Below are 24,099 nucleotides of genomic sequence, written 5' to 3' on the forward strand. Positions count from 1 at the left end.
CTTTTTGAGGTCATGACGAAATGCCATAATTAAAAAATAAAGGTAAAACTCTTAACACCATACAATGATGAACTTACAAAAGTAGTGTTGGAGAATGCCTCATATAATTCAAAGTATGTCTCTCTTAAATTTCAAAAGGAAATCATGCATATCATGTCTAGTAAGGTGAGAAGAAATATGAGAGAAGAGATAATGATTCTAAATTTTACATTGTTATTGATGAATTATGTGATGAATCATAAATGGGGGAATGACTATTGTTTTGTAGTTTGTAGATACAATGGTTGCATACAAGAACATTTTTTTATATTGTGTATGTTAAGGACACTCCGACTATCACTCTTAAAAAAACAATATGTAGTATTTTTTTCTCAGCATTATCTTGATGTTTCAAACATTCATGGTTAAAGATATGACAATACAAGTAATATGAGAGGAAAGTAGAATGAATTACAAGTATTATTTCTCAAAGATTGTTCAGATGCTTATTATGTTGTCCTTTGATGAAAGTAACACTTGTCCATCATTTTTTTTCTTCTAAAAATTGACTTTTATTACCAATATTATTTGTTCTTCTTGTAAGAATCATGATGAATTACGTACAAACTGACAAATCAGATGAATTAGAATATTTGCTAGAGATTAATAAACTTATAATTATGAATTTATATATTTTTTCTAATATAATAATACTTGTTCAGAAATGCACTTAATGTTTTAGTTAATATGATAACTAGTTTTTTCCCACATATGTCTTCATGAATTGAGAATTTCACCCATCAACCATTCCATAGTATAAATTTCAACCATTCCATCGGATAAATTTCTAAACGTGATATTACAAGACAATCTCAAAAACAATTCCCATAATTAGATTGTAATATTACAAGAAAATATCAATAGCCCTTGAATATTAATCACCCCACACTCCTCTTACGATGGCAGTGAGCTTTGATATGCATAGTTCCAGACTCAACCTTTGCTTATTATCATCATTTAAGGAAGTCATTAGAAGTTCCATATATTGTATAAGTTTGTTAAAAAGCAAGGCCTACAAATCAACAACCAACATAGAGTTATTGAGTATCTTGTCATATTATTCAATTATTTTTGGCTTCAGAATAATATATATTAAACAAACTCAATTTTATACATAATTAAACTTACCAAATATTGGATCCATATTCAATTGCCTTATTGTGCGTGAGCTGCAAATCAATAGTTGTAGTACAACTTCATGGTCTTGCCAATAAATGTAATTGATGATAAGACCTAGTACAAGTAATATTCTCCATTTATTGCTACATTCTTAGATAATACATAAAATGAATGAAATACACACATAAATATATGTATATATATAAGCTATCTAAATTAAGGTATCTATACATCATTCTTAATGAATGGGATATTACTCCTATGAGCCCGAAATGAATTTATACAAGATTTTATTATTCTTTTTTATTTGGTATTTTATTATTCAATAGTAATGTTAAAATATGTAAAATTATAAAATATTTCCAAGTTAATTAATATTTTAATATAAAATAGGAAAACATTATTATATTATGATAAATATTTATTGAATACTTGACTAATGATATTTTTAGAAAACATGACTACATTATTTCATGGGAATGACTACATTTTCCTTGTTATGAAAATTGGTTTAAATTAATCCCCACCATGTTGTAAAATTAGTTTTAGTAAAAAAATGTATATGATGAATTAAATAAATTAAGAAAAGAAATTTAAATTCACAAACATAAAAAAAGTAATAAAACAAAAAATATAAATAGATAAATTAATTCTATAAATATAAATAAATGAATGAATGAATTAAGATGAATGACTACATTTTCCTTGTTATGAAAATTGGTTTAAATTAATCCCCACCATGTTGTAAAATTAGTTTTAGTAAAAAAATGTATATGATAAATTAAATAAATTAAGAAAAGAAATTTAAATTCACAAACATAAAAAAAAGTAATAAAACAAAAAATATAAATAGATAAATTAATTCTATAAATATAAATAAATGAATGAATGAATTAAGATAAGAAATTTAAATTCACAAACTTAATAAACTAATAAAAAAAATATAAATAAAGAAATAAGAAGAAATGGATGAACAAAGTTACCTCAACTATTGTACATGAATATTAACCTCGAATAGCGGCTCGTAAAGAGGAGCGAAACAAACCCCAAATGGAAACTTATACTCAAATATTGAATAACTTGGTGATCAATTATTTAGAAGCCATTTCTTTTGTATATGAAAAAGACGAGATACATTTATAGTGTTATCCCATGTGGGACTATGATCAACAACACATAGTTTTGATAGAATATTGTATCAAATCAAAAGTGCATATTAGTTACTTTTGAGCTTTGGTTGATAAAAAATGGAAGCTTGAAATCGAGTAAAAATGTTCTTCATACCTCTAGAGTCCATCTAACCAATCACTTGCTAAAACTTTATAATCTACTAAGTTCCACCTCAGAAAGAAGGATTATGCACTAAGCTGATTCAAAGTGGATGTACCATAACTTTCAATCACTAATTGACATTACTTCACACTGGTTTTGGAGTTGTATTGTGAACGAACTTATGAAAACTCCCAAATACATCACATATAAACAAAAAAATAATACTACCCAAAATCCCAAAAAAAATTATGACTCTATTATCTACAACTGATATTACTTTACATTCACTTTCATCGTTGATGTTTTGTTATTGATCAAGATTTTAAATTTAGGTCTATGACTACTATTTACGTAAATAAGTTAAGAATTGAGAGTCGTCAAAATTGTATCACGATCACAATTGTGACCTTATTGACCACAAATGTGACCGCATCGGCCACAAATGTCGATAAATATCAAAACTCAAAGTTTTTGAAACTATTACCAAAAGCATTGTTTAAAATTTTGTTATTCACCATTCTCCTCAAAAATATAATTATATCCCAACCAAACAAATCAATTAAACCAAATTCTCCATCTTTACTCCCTTCCTCTATCATGACTTAACAACCTACATTGTGAAATCTCCACTTCATCTTCCAAACAAATGCACAACTAACAAGACAACAACACAATCACCACATTGTCATTTGACATAGTTACTAGACAAAAAAATAGAATGAAAACAAAAAGAAATTACAAATTTTCCTAAAATTCACTTGACTAACTCAAAATTCAAAACCTCAACTTTTATTTATCCCTACATTACCAAAAGATGCAAAATTGAAGATACCTTTTTGAAATTGGAGGTCGGAAAAAATAAAACACATATGAGATTGAGGATACATTTAGACAAAGTGGGAATTGTTTTCTAATTTTTTATAAGGAAAACAAAAAAAAAGGAATCAAAATTGATTAAAGGAGGACATATTGCACGATGCTCCACGCAAGTGGTGAGACTGTCTTGAGATTTAAACTTGTGATCTCATGATCACTCAGTCACAAAAACTTTACTACGGAATATTTAGTCTCATACTAAAGTTCCTACTACCATCTCCTAACCTACTAACATCTCCATAGAAATCTCACTTTCTATCTACCAACATTAAACATCATCACTATCCTAAAGAAGCAATATTAATTATTTTTTTAACACTTAATTCCTATACCCTTCGGATAGAAATTTTCTTTAACAAGTTTAGCACCCGATTTGGAGCTTTGTAAGAGGATAATAGATAAACTGGCAAGGCATTAGGGATAGCATTAAGGACCATATGGCATTAATCATTTCATGTTGTGATGGATGTTTTACTCTTTCCAAAAATACATCCTATCCATACCTTTCTTTCTTATCTAAAATATTAAATATGAGGAGAAAATATATACATTGATTGTGTATGATTTTTATCCGCTGTCACTATATTATTTATCATTTATGTTTAACCATCATTGACTCTTCAAAAAATATATAAATGAATGGTGAAAGAAACTGTGTATAAATTAATTTTACAGTGACAATGCATAAATATTACACTCATTAAATATACATTTCTCGCGAACGAAATTTTTGATACATAGGGAAATACTAATGGAAATATATATTTAAAAAATTTAAATGAGCGAAGTAGTTTGACTACTTTATTACACATTTGATATAACTATTTGGTTTATTACCAATATAGTGCATTTGTAAATAAATAGTGTTCCATATGCATCACTTCCATTTTTATATTGATAGTGTAGTCATTGTTATACACGATTTTGGATGATTGACTATATTTTTTAAACTCTTGGCTACAATTAGGGGTGGCAATGTGGGCTGGCCCGACCCAGTTCGCCTTTGGTCCGCCAAAATAAGGGTTGACCCGGTCCGACTCGTATTGATAAAAGGGCTCAAAATGCAAGTCCGGCCTATATTTTGCAGGGCTGGCAGGCTGACGAGCTGACCCATTTCCCCCCTCCAAAATGTACATAATTAAAGCTTTTAGACAAAAAATAATCAACAAACTTGATAAATGTCTTTTAAAACAAAAAATCACAAACATAAGTCTACAATATTACAATAACAACATAACATCTTAGCTTAAAACTTGTAAATTCTAAAGAAGAAACCAACATAGTCTTAAACTTTTATACTATTAGTTCACAATTAAACTTCTAAGTCATAAATTTCAATTTTTAAATATTAGATGCTCTGTTGGAAGAAGATGGCTCCACTTTTCTATTATTATCACCATCAACGTCTTTAAAAAATGGATGTTAATGGAATAAGAAATGGAGATCAAACAAAACAATTTTAACATAAAATAGAACCTGAGCAGTGAGTAGTGAGCTGAAAAATAGATGCTAAGAGAGCTGGAGATCAATATGCTAAGAGAGTTGGAAAGTGGAAAATGAATTTGTAGTTTACTGGTTTATGGCTTTTTGCACAATGCAAGTGTGAAGTGTGAAGTGGTTTGTGGTTTATGCTAAGAGAGAAGTAGTTTAAAGGTTTGTGGTTTATGCTAAGAGAGTCTGCCAGTTGCCACGCCTCATGCATAGCATAGTGTCACACGCTTTAGTTTTTTATTTTTTAACAACGACCCGGCCCTCCTTGGCCCGTCTAAAAAAACGGCCGGAATATGGGTTTTTGGGCTAAAATCCTCAGTCCGGCCGGCTAAAAATAGCTATCCGAATGGGCTGGCCCGTCGGGCCAAGCCCATGTTGCCACTCCTAACTACAATCCACAATTTTATATTTTTTAAATTGTGGCCCACAATCATAATTTTTATTCTTTCTCTTTTCTCCTCCCATAATTGTATATGCAAACCACATTTTTTTGTTATTTTTGTTATTTTAGTTAGTTTTTAAAACACTAGCCACTAGACCATTGAGTAAATTTGGTGTTAATATACAATGATAATTGTATTTATGTAACAATGTTGTAATTAAAAAATAACAAAAACATGGTTTGCAGATATGATTATGGGAGGAGAAAAGAGAAAGAATAAAAATCATGGTCGTGGGCCACGCTTTAAAAATATATAAAAAAATATAAAATCAGTTCACTACAAAATAAATGGAAAATGGACACACCAATTCAGCCACCCTTAGTAAAACTGTGGCAAACTTAAAATTGAATCCCAAAATTGGTTTGTATCTGGGTCGTGCACGTTGTAAGATAAGTATGAAAATGACCCATAATTTCATCTTTCCCTCCACGGTAAGAAAATGTTTCAACACCTCACTTCTTCTATCACTAAATCTTCTCCCATCACCGCTTTGAGCTTCTTCAAATATGCTTCCTCCTTCTCTCGTCACTCCTTCTTTCTCGTGCCTTGCAATCTTTTCACTTCCTCCGTTAAGTCCTCCTGAAGCTTCTATTTCCTCAACCGCAATCTCCTTGCGGATTCGCGATTCAATCGTAGTAGAATCTCCACTTTCTGAACCTGAACTCACAGCAACACATTGAATAGAAGCCATAGGTTAGAGCTTCTTATTTTTTTACCTTTCTTCTTAGCTTATGAAATTTGAATGGGTGATTTGTTGAAATAGAGAAAATATGATGAAAAATTAGGGTTTGAGAGATTGAATTGTAACAAAAAAGGGATTAATTGAGTTTCCACACGATTAAGATGAAATCAATATGAAAACATAGAACCAGTAGAGGAAGACGATAGAGAAAGAGTGAAGGAAACGAATTCAATTTATCCCGTGATTAGCTTTTGTTGTATGTGTTTAGGTCACTTAATTAGCTTAAGTGTTGAGAATAATTGGAATTTATTTCCATCTTCTAAATCTAGGTTGTTATGCTAACATGTTTTATTCCCTGATTTTTCTTTCTCCTTTATCTTCATGGCTTTACTCTTGAAGATGCTACATGATTGTCAGTGAAAGGGGACATGGATGTTCATTCAATTTGGGGCCAGGTATGTTGATTTAGAGTGGTGCTTTCAAGGGAATTATAAAGTTCGTAGGGTTTTGTATTTTCTCTTCAATCATTTGTTTGCTTCAATCTTTATCTCTGTTCACCTTTCAGCATATGTTTACTTATTAGCATTTAGGATGGTTGATACTTCGAAGCACACTATGTGTTTGATAAAATATTGAAATGAGTGCAATTATGGTTTTTGGTGGAATGTGATTTGAAATTGAATAAAAATATTTTATATATACCTTTACTGAAGTAGCTACATGCGTCAATTGAACTCATAGTTCAGTTGTTTGAGCATATTGCAACTTTGTCATGTCAAGGTTCTATATCGTTTAGGTGTATGAAAATGAAAATAAGTTATGATGAAGGTATGTAGTAATTAAGTTTATTGGTTTTAGTTTCCATGTATTTTGTTGCAACTGTTTGATCTATTCATGGATTAATTTGGAGCTTCGTAACATGTGAATGAGGAGGTAGGATAGAAATAAAGACAACTTTTTAACTTTCATCAAACAAAATAATTCATTATTGATTTTAAATCTTACTAATTCTGTATTTTGAAATTCCAGTAGTTCTTGATTGTTGGAAGTGACATAGGTTGTCTTGCAGATTGGTATACTTACAAATTCATGTGAAATCACGTTGAAGGAATTGAAGCAATAGATGAAGCCTAAAAAGGAATTGAAGCAATGGATGGAACTGACATAGGATGTCCTGCTGGTTCACATTCTGATTCATCTAGATTCTAGTTGGAGATTGTAATTGAGAACCTGCACCATCAAGAGACCCAAAATTATCTTCAAGGTTAGCATGCTTCACTCCCAAAATAATTTGAAGTCTGGTCTTAGTTGTTGTGCTAATGCTTGAGCAAAAATGAATTGAACATCTCACGCTATTGTTTGGTTGTTAAAGTTTATGTTATCTAATTAGCACAAGCGTACACTACTTTTGCATGATCTAAAGTTGATGATATTTTAAGCTTGTTCATAACATTAAGCGCTATTAATATTTAATACCTTGTTTTAAGCTAGTCAAAGATGTTCTCTTTCTCTGTCAATCTAAAACTAGTGCGGCTAAACTCATTCTCATAATTGTATCTGAGTTTTTGGGTTTTGCTTTTATTTCAGATTTGAAACACTTCATAAAATTCTCATATGGGAATGATTCTTTTGAGTTTGTATTTCTTCTCAATCATACATTCACAATGTTAAGAAAAAATGTCCAATATATTTTCAATTGTCATTAGTGAAACCAACCCATTTTGAAAGTGATAGAGAAAGAGAAAGAGAAGCTTCAAGAAAACCCATTCGAAGCGTTTTGATGTGGTAATAATAAACAAAACATGCTTGTTGTATAGATAATTTGTGTGTGTGTTTTACTAGTTTGCTAAAAGTTTTTGGAGAATAACATGATTGATGTGGTAATAATAAACAAAACATGTTTGCACACTACTAGGTCATGGGAGTTTCTTGGACTTGAAAAGTATGGAAGAATTCTCACAAACTCTGCTTGGAGAAATGCAAGTTTTGGTGAAAAAACAGTCATACCTAATATTGATACAGGTATATATGGTTCTTGTATAATCTCAATCTAATGGTTTTCAATTACCAATTAATTGCATAAATGATGCATCTGCTTACTAAATTTATAGCACAGACAATCTTTTATTTTAAAAATCACTCATTTATTATTGTATTGTTAATCTCATATATTTTACATTGGACCACAGATCTCAAAACTCCTTCAAGGTGATGCTGAAGTGATCAAGTGGGCAAGACTAAAAGTTCCATGTGATTATGCGTGAAATTTTTACTATAGAAATATTAATGTTTTTTTTAACCAAATTTGGAATGTTTCAACAATTGGTTTGAATGATACATACTATGCGAACTTATTAATGCTTATGTATTTGTGAATTATTTTAAGATGAAGGTGGTGATAATTTGAGATATTGGGTCCAATTTGTTAGTATTAATGCATATGGAATATAATGATTGTTAGAGAGGATTAGGAGAGGAATATGTGTGAAAATAACTGAATACATAATTAGCCACGGTTAAATTGTTGTTAAAATAAATGTATTAATTAGCCACGGGTATGGTTCACATTAGCCACAGTTGTAACCGTGGTTAAAGAAATGTTACCACACTTCCTCCAGACGTAGCTATATCATAAAACGACTCTGGCAAAATTTTTGCAACGCCGGTAATTACTAGGGTAGTGGAAACTGTGGCTGCTCTATTTTGCCACGGTTTTATGGTACAATAGCCACGGTTATAACCGTGGCTAACAGCATATTCTTTTGTAGTGGTTGTCCAAAATCATGTATACCATTAATGACTCTATCAATATAAAAATAGAAGTCATACATACGAAGCACGACTTATATAAAAGTGCTCTATATTGGTAATACATTAAAGGTATAATAAAGTAGTCACTCATGTAAAATTTCCCCAAAATTCCTGGATAATGTTGTGATAATACACTTTTTGATACAAAATGTCTCTATTCTACAAGCAAAAGTATTCATTTGCTGCGGCCTACAAAATTCATGATTGGTCATCTAATATACAAAATTTATATTAAAAAAATGAAGTTGTTTTATTCATACACAGGATGAAGTGTTCTTGTATTGAATAAATATAAATAGGTTTAAAATTATGTCTAGAGGTGGAATGTAACATAGCAAGTGGGGGCACATGTTCCCTTGAACTTTTTTAAATTTATTAAAATATTTATTTTACATACATCCAAAATGATATTATTTTGGGCGTTTAAATTAAAACCTAATTTATTAATTTTGGACAGTATAGACACATAAGAGGCAGAGAATGTTATTTTCACTATTATTCTATTCAGTGTTTACACAACAACATAATCTATATTGAACCAAAAAATCTCACTATCTTATTTAATATTACCAGTATTCACGCTATAGTACATGTTATATCACACTATTAACACAATCCACGGAGTTGCAACAACAACAAAAAAAATCAATATTATACTATTGCGAGTATGTTTTTGTATGTGCTTTTGTTGTCCAAAAAATATGTTATATGATTTTCCTCATCACTCATGAATTCATACATTACTTGTAAAAAATTCATTAATACTTTCTTTATACTATATTCATATTTCTTAATTGATAATTTAATATGGCAATATTATTACTCCATGTTTCATATCAGGATATAGTTAATGATACATTGTGAATATTATAACATACACTATTTTTTATAGGTGCACTTACATTATTTAATGATTTTCTTTTCTAATGTTTATTAATTTCAGCTTAATAAAATTATATAAAAACACATAATGTCTAAGTATAAATAATTGATTCTATTTTAATAGGAAACCTTCTAACAAAGATGAAGAATATGATATAACTTTGATTTCCTTACTTCAAAAAATTCTTTAATTGATCAAGTAGTTCAACCAGATCACCAATCTTCAAAGGATAAAAAATGTCAATTGATGAATGTGATATTAATTCTTTAGAACATGATCTTGGAAAGTGCCCTCAAATTTAGCAATATTCAGTGAGTCAAAAAGATGATATTTGGAGAGCTTATACAAACTGGGGTCCATATCAACGTCATGTTGAAGACTATTCATTCAACAAACATAAAAATCCAATATGATTTCGACCCACTTGGCTCAAAATGTTTCCTTCATAGTTAGAGTACTATATAGCAAATGATGTTGTTTATTACTTGTCGTTAATTGTTCAGTAATAAACCAAGTGTACATACTGGATCTGACATCTTTACTAGAAAAGGATTTAGAGCATGGAAAAAAGTCAACTCTAGGAAGAAATGTGTATTTCTTATTCACCTACAACGAAAGCTTGGTTTGATTTGTTGAACCAATTTGGGAATATATGCAATATCTTCAATGTGCAAAGTTCTGATCAAATCAAACAAAATTGTTTACGTCTTAGAAGTTCTATCGATTCAATCCATTGGTTCGCCTTATAAGTTTATGCTTTTAGAGGTCATGATGAAACCCCACAATCAAAAGATAGAAGTAAAACTTAGCATAATTAAATGACGAACTTGCAAAAGTAATGTTGGAAAACACTTCGTATAATTCGAAGTATACCTCTCATAAATTTCAAAAGGAAATCACACACATAATGTCTAGTAGGTAATAAGATATATCATAAGAGATTGATGATTCCAAAATTTACATAGTTATTAATGAATCATGTGATGAATCATAAAGGAAGCAAATGACTATTGCTTTGAGGTTTGTAGATGAAATGGTTACATACAAGAACATTGTTTTGATATTGTACATGTTAAGGATACTATGACTCTCACTCTTAAAAAAAGTAATATGTAGTGTTCTTTCTCAATATAATCTTGATATTTCAAACATTCATGTAAAATGGTGTGACAGTGCAAGTAATATAAGAGGGAAGTGAAATGAATTGCAGAATTGTTTATCAAAGATTGTTCTTATGCTTATTATGTACGTACATTACTTTGCACATAGATAACATACAACTTCATTTGATTGCTGCATCAAGAGAAGTTAAAGTTGTCCATCATTTTTTTCCCTCACAAATGACTTTTATTTTCAATATTATGTGTTCTTCTAGTAAGTGTCATGATAAGTTATAAAATGTCAAATGAAATAAATTATAACATTTGCTAGAAAATGATGAACTTATAATTGTCACTGCATCCATTTTTTCATCTATTAATACTAGTTCCAAAATGTATGCCTCAATGTTTTAGTTAATATGATACATTAATTTTTTAGGACATATGTCTTCTTGAATTGAGAGTTTCATCTATCAACCATTCCATAGAATAAATATCTAAATGTAATATTGTGATATTACCATAAAATGTCAATTTTTTTTGCTATAATCATATTGTAATATTACAAGAAAATCTCAATAACCCTTGAATATTAATCATCCCACACTCCTCTAGCCATGGTAGTGAGCTTTGGTATGCTTAGTTTTCAGCCTCAACCTTGCTCATTATCATCATATAAGGAAGCCATTAGAAGTTCCATACTTTCTAAACGTTAGATCAAAAGCAAGATCTACAAATCAACAACCAACATAGAGTTAACTAATATCTTATCTTATTATTCAATTATTTTGGCGTCAATAAAATTATATTATAGAGAAATTATATATTAAATTGCCTTATTTATAGATAATTAAACTTTCCGAATATATATTAAATTGCCTTATTGTGCCTGGGCTGCAAATGAATAGCTGAAGTACCACTTCATGGTCTTGCCAATGCATCAAGATAGAAAATGTAATTGATGATAAGACCTAGTACAAGAAATATTCTCCATTTATTATTACATTCTTAGATACATAAAATGAATGAAACACGTCTCTCTCTCTCACTATATATAACAACGGATCTAAATTAAGGTTTCTATACATCATTCTTAATGAATGGGATATAAGTCTTAGGAGCAACCGAAATGAATTTAAATAAGATTTTGCCATTCTTTATTATTTGGTATTTTATTATTAAATAATAATGTTAGAATATGTAAAATTACTACTATATAGCAAATGATGTTGTTTATTACTTGTCGTTAATTGTTCAGTAATAAACCAAGTGTACATACTGGATCTGACATCTTTACTAGAAAAGGATTTAGAGCATGGAAAAAAGTCAACTCTAGGAAGAAATGTGTATTTCTTATTCACCTACAACGAAAGCTTGGTTTGATTTGTTGAACCAATTTGGGAATATATGCAATATCTTCAATGTGCAAAGTTCTGATCAAATCAAACAAAATTGTTTACGTCTTAGAAGTTCTATCGATTCAATCCATTGGTTCGCCTTATAAGTTTATGCTTTTAGAGGTCATGATGAAACCCCACAATCAAAAGATAGAAGTAAAACTTAGCATAATTAAATGACGAACTTGCAAAAGTAATGTTGGAAAACACTTCGTATAATTCGAAGTATACCTCTCATAAATTTCAAAAGGAAATCACACACATAATGTCTAGTAGGTAATAAGATATATCATAAGAGATTGATGATTCCAAAATTTACATAGTTATTAATGAATCATGTGATGAATCATAAAGGAAGCAAATGACTATTGCTTTGAGGTTTGTAGATGAAATGGTTACATACAAGAACATTGTTTTGATATTGTACATGTTAAGGATACTATGACTCTCACTCTTAAAAAAAGTAATATGTAGTGTTCTTTCTCAATATAATCTTGATATTTCAAACATTCATGTAAAATGGTGTGACAGTGCAAGTAATATAAGAGGGAAGTGAAATGAATTGCAGAATTGTTTATCAAAGATTGTTCTTATGCTTATTATGTACGTACATTACTTTGCACATAGATAACATACAACTTCATTTGATTGCTGCATCAAGAGAAGTTAAAGTTGTCCATCATTTTTTTCCCTCACAAATGACTTTTATTTTCAATATTATGTGTTCTTCTAGTAAGTGTCATGATAAGTTATAAAATGTCAAATGAAATAAATTATAACATTTGCTAGAAAATGATGAACTTATAATTGTCACTGCATCCATTTTTTCATCTATTAATACTAGTTCCAAAATGTATGCCTCAATGTTTTAGTTAATATGATACATTAATTTTTTAGGACATATGTCTTCTTGAATTGAGAGTTTCATCTATCAACCATTCCATAGAATAAATATCTAAATGTAATATTGTGATATTACCATAAAATGTCAATTTTTTTTGCTATAATCATATTGTAATATTACAAGAAAATCTCAATAACCCTTGAATATTAATCATCCCACACTCCTCTAGCCATGGTAGTGAGCTTTGGTATGCTTAGTTTTCAGCCTCAACCTTGCTCATTATCATCATATAAGGAAGCCATTAGAAGTTCCATACTTTCTAAACGTTAGATCAAAAGCAAGATCTACAAATCAACAACCAACATAGAGTTAACTAATATCTTATCTTATTATTCAATTATTTTGGCGTCAATAAAATTATATTATAGAGAAATTATATATTAAATTGCCTTATTTATAGATAATTAAACTTTCCGAATATATATTAAATTGCCTTATTGTGCCTGGGCTGCAAATGAATAGCTGAAGTACCACTTCATGGTCTTGCCAATGCATCAAGATAGAAAATGTAATTGATGATAAGACCTAGTACAAGAAATATTCTCCATTTATTATTACATTCTTAGATACATAAAATGAATGAAACACGTCTCTCTCTCTCACTATATATAACAACGGATCTAAATTAAGGTTTCTATACATCATTCTTAATGAATGGGATATAAGTCTTAGGAGCAACCGAAATGAATTTAAATAAGATTTTGCCATTCTTTATTATTTGGTATTTTATTATTAAATAATAATGTTAGAATATGTAAAATTACAAAATATTTCCAAGTTAATTAATATTTTAATATAAAATAGGAAAACATTATTCTATTATAATAAATGTTTATTGAAATATTTTTAGAAAAAGTGAATCAAGTTATTAAGGGTTTCACTCTCATTACTTAATGACTTCATTCTACTTGTTATGCAAATTGGTTTAAATTTATCCCACAATGTTGTAAAATTAGTTTTATTAAAAAAATGTATATGATGAATTAAAATAAGAAATTTAAATTCACAAACATAATAAACTAATAAAACAAAAAATATAAATAAATAAATGATAGAAATATAAATAAATAAAGATAAAAAATTTAAATTGACAAACATAATAAAATAATAAAACAAAAATTATAAATAAATGCTAGAAATAAGAAGAAATGGATGAATAAAGTTACCTCAACTATTGTACCTGAATATTAACCTCAAATAACGGCTCATAAAGAGGAGCTAAACAAACCCCAAATTAGAAACTTAGACTAGGATATAGGATAATTTGATGATCAATTATTTAGAAGCTGGTTCTTTTTATATGAAAAAAATGAGAGATATTTATAGTGTTATTCCATGTAGGATTATGATCAATAACACATTTATATTAAACAATGAATGATAATAGTTTTGATAGAATATTGTATCAAATCAAAAGTGCATATTGGTTACTTTTGAGCTTGAGTTGATAAAAAATTGGAAGCTTCAAGTCAAGTAAAAATGTTCTTCATACTTCTCGAGTCCATCTATCTAATCACTTGCCAAAAAATATACTCTACTAAGTTCCACCTCAGAAAGGCACTAAGCTGAATCAAATTCAATGTACCATAACTTTCAACTTGCTAATTGACATTACTTTACACTGGTTTTGGAGTTGCATTATGACTCTATTATCTCCTATTGACATTACTTCACATTCGCATTAATGGAGAAATGTTTCAAGGCATATTACCTTGGAGATATTGTGTTTGTATAGGGCCCTTTTATGTGTTTCATTGTTGATGTTTTGTTATTGGCCAAGATTTTAAATTTACATCTATAACTTGCTATTTACATAGATAAATTAAGATTTTGGGAGTCGTCGAAGTATCGTGACCATAATTATGACCACGTTGATTATAAATGTCTAAAATTCTAAACTCAAGGTTGCTGAAACTATTACCAAAAGAATTGTTTAAAATTTTGTTGTTCATCATTCTCCCCAAAAATATAATTATATCCTACCCAACAAATCCAATAATCCAAATTCTCCATCTTTACTTCCTTTTCTATCATGACTTGAACCACCTAGAATGTGAAATCTCCACCTCATCTTCCAAAAAAAAGGCACAACTAACAAGGCAACAACACATTCACCACATTATTGCTTGACAAAGTTACTAGACGAAAAATAGAGAAAAAAAATTATATTTTTTTTCCAAAATTCACTTGACCAACTCAAAATCCAACAGTTCAATTTTTATTTATTATTACATCACCAAAAGATGTAAAATTGAAGATACCTTTTTTGAAATTATAGATCGAAAAAAATAAAATGCATATGAGATTGAGGATACATTTAGACGAAGTGAGAATTTTTTCCCCAATTTTTTATAAGAAAAAACAAAAGAAGGGAATCAAAATTGATACACAATACACGAGGCTCTACACAAACACAGAGACGATCTCCAAATTTAAACTCGTAACTTCATTATTATTCAGCAATAATTTTATCATTGTACCAACCTTACCATCTAGAGTCAACATTGATTATTTGAAGAAAAAAAATCATCAAAATATATTCAAACAAAAATAAAGGAGAGAAATAAAGATTAGATAAATGAACAAAATAGAAAAAAAAAGTATATATTTGGTATCACAAATCTGCTTTTCTTTTCTACGTAGAAACAACTCAATTTCAGTGAGTGTTGCGTTAAAGTGGAAGCTTCTTCATCTACCATTGTTCTTCTTCTCTTCCTTCATTTTCTCTTAACTGCACCAACTTGGTAAGTTAATACCTAACCTAATCCCTCATGTTTCTTCTCTTTTTTATTCCAATTTTTATTTATATTTTACATTTGGGTTTCAATAAAAGATTGATTTTTATATGTTCATTTCATGATTTTTTGTGTTTGGGGTTCATCAATTCTAAGCTAACTATAGATTTACATGAACTATTACTACTCAATTTGGTGTTGTCCTTTCATTCATCTTTGTTTTATGAGAGAGAAATTTCATGGAATCAATTTATTTTTTCTAAGATGATGAGACTCGGCGCAACCTATAAGTTTGTTTGCCTTGTGATGTGGAGATGTTTCAAATCCTGATGACGGAATGGGAGCGATTAGGGTTGGTAATGATTTTATGGAATAGTCAGTGGTGCTGAATTTTAACGAATGAAATGATGAATCATGAAATTTTCTATTTGGTTTTTATGGGTTTTAATGAAAGTAGCAGACTTTGTTTTATCCTATAAAATATGAAAGCTTGTCCCCAATTGGTTTTAAATTATTTCTGGTAATTTAATTACGATCACAATATTGTGATTTTAATACTTTTATAACTGCTATTGCGACCATAGTTTTACGATTTTGATAGTTTTGGCAATCGCAATTGCATTTCCCGCAATTACAATATAATCACGACCGCGGCTACAATTTACGACCATTCTTGTCGAGTAGGTAGGGAGGGATGGCTTGTTTTTCTTTGGTTGTCTAAATTTGACTAGACTTTGATTTTACATCATAATAACTCTTTGTTTTCTAATGGCAGTGGTTTCTGTTGTTGCTTGGTGCTGTTACCCTTGAAAGCTAACTTGTACCTCTACATAGGTGTGTTTAAGGGAACCTCGACATTTGCAAAGATGGATCAGCTCAGCTTAGTCAAATCTCCATTCGAGCAATTCTCCATAGATGAAGTAATTACCATTTTCTGCGGATGGATATTTTATCTTCCATTGTAGAGTTTAAACTTTAAACTTAAAGTGTACTGTGTAGAACTATTTTATCTGTTTCAGACATAAATAGTTAGAATGTTCTGTGTTCCATTTTATGCATACACTATCATTGCATTCCATATATTGGCTAAATCATGCACTCTTCGCCTTTTTCATCCTCACACACATCATTTCGTAGATCTTGGAATTGGAAAGAATGTTCCAGGAGATGGGAGGAAAACCGCTTGATCGTAACTGCTATGAAGAGATTGCTATAAAACTCAGGTTAACTAATTAATTCTCTTGTAACTCTAACCTTAAATACAGTGGATTTGTATTACATTTATGATGATTTTCGTAATTTACCTGCTTTAACTTTGCAGTTCCACATCACACCATGTTGGGAAGACTACCTTATCATGGGAACAGGTTGTTACATTTTCTGTCATTTAGACACATTTTAGTATTTGTGCAGCAATGTTATAATGGTATATTGTTTTTTCTGGGTTTTAGGTGCAGCTGTGGTTCCAAAATAAACAAAAAGAGTTAGCGGCTGATGTTACTTTTTCACCCGATCCGCTGAAAGTAGTTGTTGATCAATCAGCTGCATCTTTTTTTAGAAATGGACACAGAAACTCTTCAACTCCAAAAGGTTGTCCTTTTCTTGTTCTTCCATTTTATTATGGCTATAAATTCACTTTCTAGTACTATATTACATTGAACATGATATTGTTTTGCCTCATATTACCTAACATGAATAATGCTCATGTTAAACTCAATGAGCATCTGTAATAATAGTTTATATTTATTGTGTTTTTTATGTTGCTTTATCGTGGCGGACCGAGAGTAAGGTTGCATACATGTACCTTCCACACCCTATTAGGTAGGAGCCTTGTGCACTGGGCTGCCCATTTATATATTTATTATGTTGCTGCATACATAGTAAGGTTAAAGGCTTTGTAGCATTTACGTGAAGCCTTGTCAGTGTTTTTGAGACAGAATGGAAGAAAGACCTACTTATAATAGTTATATGAAGATTGATTTGGATTAACTTCATTATGGGATAGCAAGCAATGACAAGAAATATGCATTTAATACATGATCATTAACACAATCATACCCTAAGTAAAAAATGGCTTTGATTATTTCACAATTCAATTACAATGTTTTATGATAATGTCAGGTAAACCAGCTACAGAATTGAAGGGGTTGAAATTTGAAGCGAGATCTTTCAAAGACTTTGCATGGTGAGGAATAATCTTCTGCTTAAGCTTGCCATTATGATATATTTTGAATAATATGAGAATCATAAGTGTGCCTGATATTTATTTGTAGCATTTCAACAACACCCTCCCCTGAATAACAAAAAATCTCTTCCCTCATAAAAAAGAAAGATTTTATTGTTAGTTTGTTACAAACTGTGTGCCTAATATCTGATATTTCTTCGATTTTCCAATTACAGGCACGATGTTGCATCATTCCTTAACTTTAGAGTTATGAGCACAGGAGAACTTGTAAGATTCTCATATTCTAATTTATGTACTTTTACAGTTCCATCACTGACAACCGACATCCCTTTTATATCATCCTTGATTGAATTTATATTATTCACCATCTTTTGTCTCATGAAGCATCCTCAGGCTCTTCAATATTAGGAACTGAATTTGAGCCTTTGTTTAGTGACTTTGTTTAATGTCTTGAGTTAGCTTTTTTGGCTTGGCTCCAGCATTTTTAACTTGCTTCTTCAATACCTGATGGTGGCCTATGGCCTTCACCTAATGATCTCTAATTTGGTTTCATTACAGAACCCAAGTCACTATGAGTTAAGCCTTACTTTTTTATACTATGATGACCACTTTACCATCACCTCGTATCGAAGCCAACAAGATAAATACGCGAGATTTTGGGTTTTTGATAGGACCTATAAGTGGTTACATACTCAGAAGAATAAGACAAAGAAGATAGAATCAGAGAGGTTAAAAGAGGTGAATCAGATTAGTTTAGATTAAATAGGGAGAGAAGGGCAGAAAAGGAGTATTTAGAATTGTTAGTTTGTGGGAACATGGCATTAGCTCCATTGAAAATGGGAAATCCTTGAAGGAGTTCTTTTTTTTTCTTTCTGTTGTGATTCAACCAATCAATAGATTTATTAATATTCACTCTATTTCTATGAATTTAATAGCTCTCTTTCCTGGGTTTTTAAGGGTTTATGTTCCCTTTTTATTTTGAAGTTAAAGTAAGCATATTCGTAGTTGACTTTGCTAATGTGGATAACCTTTTAGCTTGGCTAAAGAAATTCTAACATCAAGAATCAAGGTCTTTTCTAGTGCCTCAACATAGTTCCTTAGACTGACAAGGCTTTGACATTACATAAGAAATTTACTAAGGATGTCAAAAGCACTATTTAATTTTCCGGTGTCATTCCCAGACACTGTTATTGAGGTGAGCTTGATGCAATGGTAAGGTTGTTGCTTAGTGACTATGAGGTGACAGGTTCAATTCCTGGAAACAGTCTCCCCACTTACAGGGGTAAGACTACGTACATCTATCCTCCCCATACTCCACTAAGTAGAGGCCTTGTGCATCGGGCCGCCCTAATAATTCCCAGACTCTGTTATTATTGGGTGGACAACATAATTTGATCTGATAATGTGTTTTTGAATGTGACAAGTTATTCATGATTGAACTAGCTGCCTGCTTAATTTCCTTAATTGCTTCATAAACCAGAGGCTAGCCTCTTCAAAAACATAATTGATTTGTTCCTTCATGATAATACTGTTCTTTTGTTTTTCGGTTTTGTTCGAATAATAACTAATTATTTGTAAAACTCTTATCAATAAATTCACTAAGAGAATCATATTCATCTTAATCCCAAAGAAATATATTTCTAGTTTTAATAAGTACATACATATTGTTCCAGCAAGATCTTAAAACTATGTTGTATATATTGAGATATTTCCCCTTCCTTTTAAGAGAATAGAAAGTCAGAAAATGACTATACAAGTTATACTTTATTGTTTTACCTGTGAACAATGGATGCAATTTATTTGGATATTGTTGGCAAATGATTAATGTATCTTGTCAAATACATAAAGGAAGTTCGTGTGCGATATGCCGGATTTGGTAAGGACGAGGATGAATGGGTCAATGTAAAAGGGGGGGTGCGCCAAGCATCCACCCCGTTGGAACCTTCCGAGTGTCACAAGGTGAAGGATGGAGATATTGTACTATGTTTCAAGGTAAGGGATCTCTGCAGCCCTTTCATTCTGATACAATTGAGTAATATGTATGTTACATGAGTTTTGTCTAAACAACCAAGATAGGCATACATGAACATCTTTAACTATAACAACTCTCTTGAGCCTTGTCATGCTTTGTCACAGGAAAGCGACGATTATGCGCTCTATTGTGATGCTTGTGTTTTAAAAATCACGAGGCAGGAACATGATCCCGTAGAGTGTAATTGCATCTTCACTGTCCAATATGAGTATGACAACTCCGAGGTGATCTTTGATGCTTTCTTCTATCGACTTGCTACTTTACCTTGTTTCCCGTCCCGAAAACCATGCCATGTCATAAGCATTCTCGCTATATGTTAGATCAATCCTTGGGTGTTCCTCTACCTAACATTGTTTCATATGCATGTACAGGCAGATGTTTATGGGAAGGACATATGCTGTAGACCTTCAGAAGAGAAATCTGTGGCTTTGGCCTTGCCAATGCAGAGCATAGAGAGCTTGTGGGGTTGAAAATAGTCATTTTTGTTGTTGACAATGGTTGGATTTATAACGACTTGGAAACAGTCTATCCGCTTGCAAGGGTAAGGCTGCGTATATCTATCATCCCAATAGACTCCACTTAGTGGGAGCCTCGTGCACTGAGCCGCCCTTTTTAATGATTGGATATATAATAAGAAACAGAATAAGATGGAATGGGATATAACAAAACAAAATAATTGTTCAAATTTTGGATATTTTATTATGTATCTGAATAAATTTGTTGCCAGTATGTTATAACTCTACAATTGTTAAATTACCCTTATCATAAATTGCAACGTAGTTTTTGTAAACGTTATTTCTCCAAAGTTAAGTTGAACATGATCAGTGTATAGAAGGTAACCTTGAACAAGTGTATGAAATTAAGATCAGTGTATACTAATCTCTTGCAGGGTGCATGACTGTCTTTTCTAATAAGTATCGCTCCTAGTAATTGAACCCTTGACATTTTAATCATTCCAGGGATCTAGCTGGACTTTATTTATACAAGACCAATACTTTGTTGGTAAATTATGATATTTGGATAAATGATTGAAAGCTGATAAAGTATAGGTGGGCAATGTTTTTACTGGACTTCAATCAAACAACATCAAATATTGAGCATGATTGTGTCAGTACAAACACAAACAAAATATTTTGACCGTAATATAGTTTAATTAGTGACTCATGCGTTGAAACAGTAAAATGAGGAATCGATACTCTAACTAGTTGAATCATCACGATGGTTTTAATAACACCAAGTATAATCTAAAATTAATAAGTTGCTTTTATACTTTGGTTTGTCTTTGGTAAACTTGATGGGTACATTCAATCATGTATAGGTTTGATCCATAGGTACTAGAGAGTTTCAAGCAAGTTAAGAGCATATAACAACACAGTAGTTAATTAAATGGAACATTTATATATATTTTTAACCTCGATCCAAGGCACAAATCATTCCCAGAGACAATCAAATATTCAATGCAAACATGTTAATCAATTTTGCATTTTAAAATTGTTGTTAGCTTTAAACTACCATCATTGCACTTCTTAAGGTAATGTACTCGTCATATCCATCAGTAAGTAGGGCCATATGGGATGCATTTTTCGTAATTATAATAAACGGAATATAATTCCAACCACAATTTAAAAAAATTAGTAAGTTCTTGTCTAACATATCACATTGGGTTAGAACAAAGTTCTCCATAATTAAGTATGGAACAATGAAATTACCATGATCTAGTTGCATCTGTTAATTTAATAATGAATGTGGTCCATGTGCATGAAAGTCACTAATTTGAATGAAAGTGCCTAATGTGATGATGGTTAGCAATTAAATAAGAGGTGAATCAGATTAGTTTAGATTAAATAGGGAGAGAAGGGCAGAAAAGGAGTATTTAGAATTGTTAGTTTGTGGGAACATGGCATTAGCTCCATTGAAAATGGGAAATCCTTGAAGGAGTTCTTTTTTTTTCTTTCTGTTGTGATTCAACCAATCAATAGATTTATTAATATTCACTCTATTTCTATGAATTTAATAGCTCTCTTTCCTGGGTTTTTAAGGGTTTATGTTCCCTTTTTATTTTGAAGTTAAAGTAAGCATATTCGTAGTTGACTTTGCTAATGTGGATAACCTTTTAGCTTGGCTAAAGAAATTCTAACATCAAGAATCAAGGTCTTTTCTAGTGCCTCAACATAGTTCCTTAGACTGACAAGGCTTTGACATTACATAAGAAATTTACTAAGGATGTCAAAAGCACTATTTAATTTTCCGGTGTCATTCCCAGACACTGTTATTGAGGTGAGCTTGATGCAATGGTAAGGTTGTTGCTTAGTGACTATGAGGTGACAGGTTCAATTCCTGGAAACAGTCTCCCCACTTACAGGGGTAAGACTACGTACATCTATCCTCCCCATACTCCACTAAGTAGAGGCCTTGTGCATCGGGCCGCCCTAATAATTCCCAGACTCTGTTATTATTGGGTGGACAACATAATTTGATCTGATAATGTGTTTTTGAATGTGACAAGTTATTCATGATTGAACTAGCTGCCTGCTTAATTTCCTTAATTGCTTCATAAACCAGAGGCTAGCCTCTTCAAAAACATAATTGATTTGTTCCTTCATGATAATACTGTTCTTTTGTTTTTCGGTTTTGTTCGAATAATAACTAATTATTTGTAAAACTCTTATCAATAAATTCACTAAGAGAATCATATTCATCTTAATCCCAAAGAAATATATTTCTAGTTTTAATAAGTACATACATATTGTTCCAGCAAGATCTTAAAACTATGTTGTATATATTGAGATATTTCCCCTTCCTTTTAAGAGAATAGAAAGTCAGAAAATGACTATACAAGTTATACTTTATTGTTTTACCTGTGAACAATGGATGCAATTTATTTGGATATTGTTGGCAAATGATTAATGTATCTTGTCAAATACATAAAGGAAGTTCGTGTGCGATATGCCGGATTTGGTAAGGACGAGGATGAATGGGTCAATGTAAAAGGGGGGGTGCGCCAAGCATCCACCCCGTTGGAACCTTCCGAGTGTCACAAGGTGAAGGATGGAGATATTGTACTATGTTTCAAGGTAAGGGATCTCTGCAGCCCTTTCATTCTGATACAATTGAGTAATATGTATGTTACATGAGTTTTGTCTAAACAACCAAGATAGGCATACATGAACATCTTTAACTATAACAACTCTCTTGAGCCTTGTCATGCTTTGTCACAGGAAAGCGACGATTATGCGCTCTATTGTGATGCTTGTGTTTTAAAAATCACGAGGCAGGAACATGATCCCGTAGAGTGTAATTGCATCTTCACTGTCCAATATGAGTATGACAACTCCGAGGTGATCTTTGATGCTTTCTTCTATCGACTTGCTACTTTACCTTGTTTCCCGTCCCGAAAACCATGCCATGTCATAAGCATTCTCGCTATATGTTAGATCAATCCTTGGGTGTTCCTCTACCTAACATTGTTTCATATGCATGTACAGGCAGATGTTTATGGGAAGGACATATGCTGTAGACCTTCAGAAGAGAAATCTGTGGCTTTGGCCTTGCCAATGCAGAGCATAGAGAGCTTGTGGGGTTGAAAATAGTCATTTTTGTTGTTGACAATGGTTGGATTTATAACGACTTGGAAACAGTCTATCCGCTTGCAAGGGTAAGGCTGCGTATATCTATCATCCCAATAGACTCCACTTAGTGGGAGCCTCGTGCACTGAGCCGCCCTTTTTAATGATTGGATATATAATAAGAAACAGAATAAGATGGAATGGGATATAACAAAACAAAATAATTGTTCAAATTTTGGATATTTTATTATGTATCTGAATAAATTTGTTGCCAGTATGTTATAACTCTACAATTGTTAAATTACCCTTATCATAAATTGCAACGTAGTTTTTGTAAACGTTATTTCTCCAAAGTTAAGTTGAACATGATCAGTGTATAGAAGGTAACCTTGAACAAGTGTATGAAATTAAGATCAGTGTATACTAATCTCTTGCAGGGTGCATGACTGTCTTTTCTAATAAGTATCGCTCCTAGTAATTGAACCCTTGACATTTTAATCATTCCAGGGATCTAGCTGGACTTTATTTATACAAGACCAATACTTTGTTGGTAAATTATGATAT

The 24,099-nt window shown here is 31.1% G+C and overlaps 2 protein-coding genes and 1 long non-coding RNA gene across 7 annotated transcripts; 2 read left to right on the forward strand and 1 right to left on the reverse strand.

Annotated features, from left to right (window-relative positions):
- Positions 1–769: 769 nt before the first annotated feature.
- Positions 770–2,426, reverse strand: LOC109336932. Its single transcript, XR_002106387.1, has 3 exons — positions 2,142–2,426; positions 1,168–1,272; positions 770–1,051 (listed from the first exon to the last, which is right to left on the reverse strand). It is a non-coding gene; the product is annotated as an uncharacterized LOC109336932 (long non-coding RNA).
- A 13,231-nt stretch (positions 2,427–15,657) lies between these two features.
- Positions 15,658–20,754, forward strand: LOC109336929 (protein SAWADEE HOMEODOMAIN HOMOLOG 1-like). Of its 3 annotated transcripts, none has more exons than XM_019573769.1 (11): positions 15,658–15,761; positions 16,528–16,672; positions 16,890–16,975; positions 17,074–17,119; positions 17,204–17,342; positions 17,874–17,937; positions 18,153–18,204; positions 19,786–19,929; positions 20,074–20,193; positions 20,341–20,466; positions 20,588–20,754. In XM_019573769.1, exons 2-10 carry the CDS (start codon positions 16,619–16,621, stop codon positions 20,437–20,439), a joined length of 804 nt encoding a protein of 267 aa, XP_019429314.1. In that variant the 5' UTR covers positions 15,658–15,761; positions 16,528–16,618; the 3' UTR covers positions 20,440–20,466; positions 20,588–20,754. The 3 variants fall into 3 exon arrangements, with proteins under 3 accessions (XP_019429314.1, XP_019429315.1, XP_019429313.1); XM_019573770.1 differs by having other exon boundaries at positions 20,341–20,463; positions 20,593–20,754; XM_019573768.1 differs by lacking the exon at positions 20,588–20,754 and having other exon boundaries at positions 20,341–20,479.
- A 2,099-nt stretch (positions 20,755–22,853) lies between these two features.
- LOC109336931 (protein SAWADEE HOMEODOMAIN HOMOLOG 1-like) lies at positions 22,854–23,868 on the forward strand. 3 transcript variants are annotated; one of them, XM_019573772.1, is made up of 4 exons: positions 22,854–23,043; positions 23,188–23,307; positions 23,455–23,580; positions 23,702–23,868. In XM_019573772.1, the coding sequence occupies exons 1-3, from the start codon at positions 22,876–22,878 to the stop codon at positions 23,551–23,553; spliced, it is 387 nt and encodes a 128-aa protein (XP_019429317.1). In that variant the 5' UTR covers positions 22,854–22,875; the 3' UTR covers positions 23,554–23,580; positions 23,702–23,868. The 3 variants fall into 3 exon arrangements, with proteins under 3 accessions (XP_019429317.1, XP_019429319.1, XP_019429316.1); XM_019573774.1 differs by having other exon boundaries at positions 23,455–23,577; positions 23,707–23,868; XM_019573771.1 differs by lacking the exon at positions 23,702–23,868 and having other exon boundaries at positions 22,855–23,043; positions 23,455–23,593.
- The last annotated feature ends 231 nt before the right edge of the window (positions 23,869–24,099 follow it).

The sequence above is a fragment of the Lupinus angustifolius genome, unplaced genomic scaffold (genome assembly GCF_001865875.1).
Source record: "Lupinus angustifolius cultivar Tanjil unplaced genomic scaffold, LupAngTanjil_v1.0 Scaffold_1_451, whole genome shotgun sequence".
Taxonomy (NCBI): Eukaryota; Viridiplantae; Streptophyta; class Magnoliopsida; order Fabales; family Fabaceae; genus Lupinus; species Lupinus angustifolius.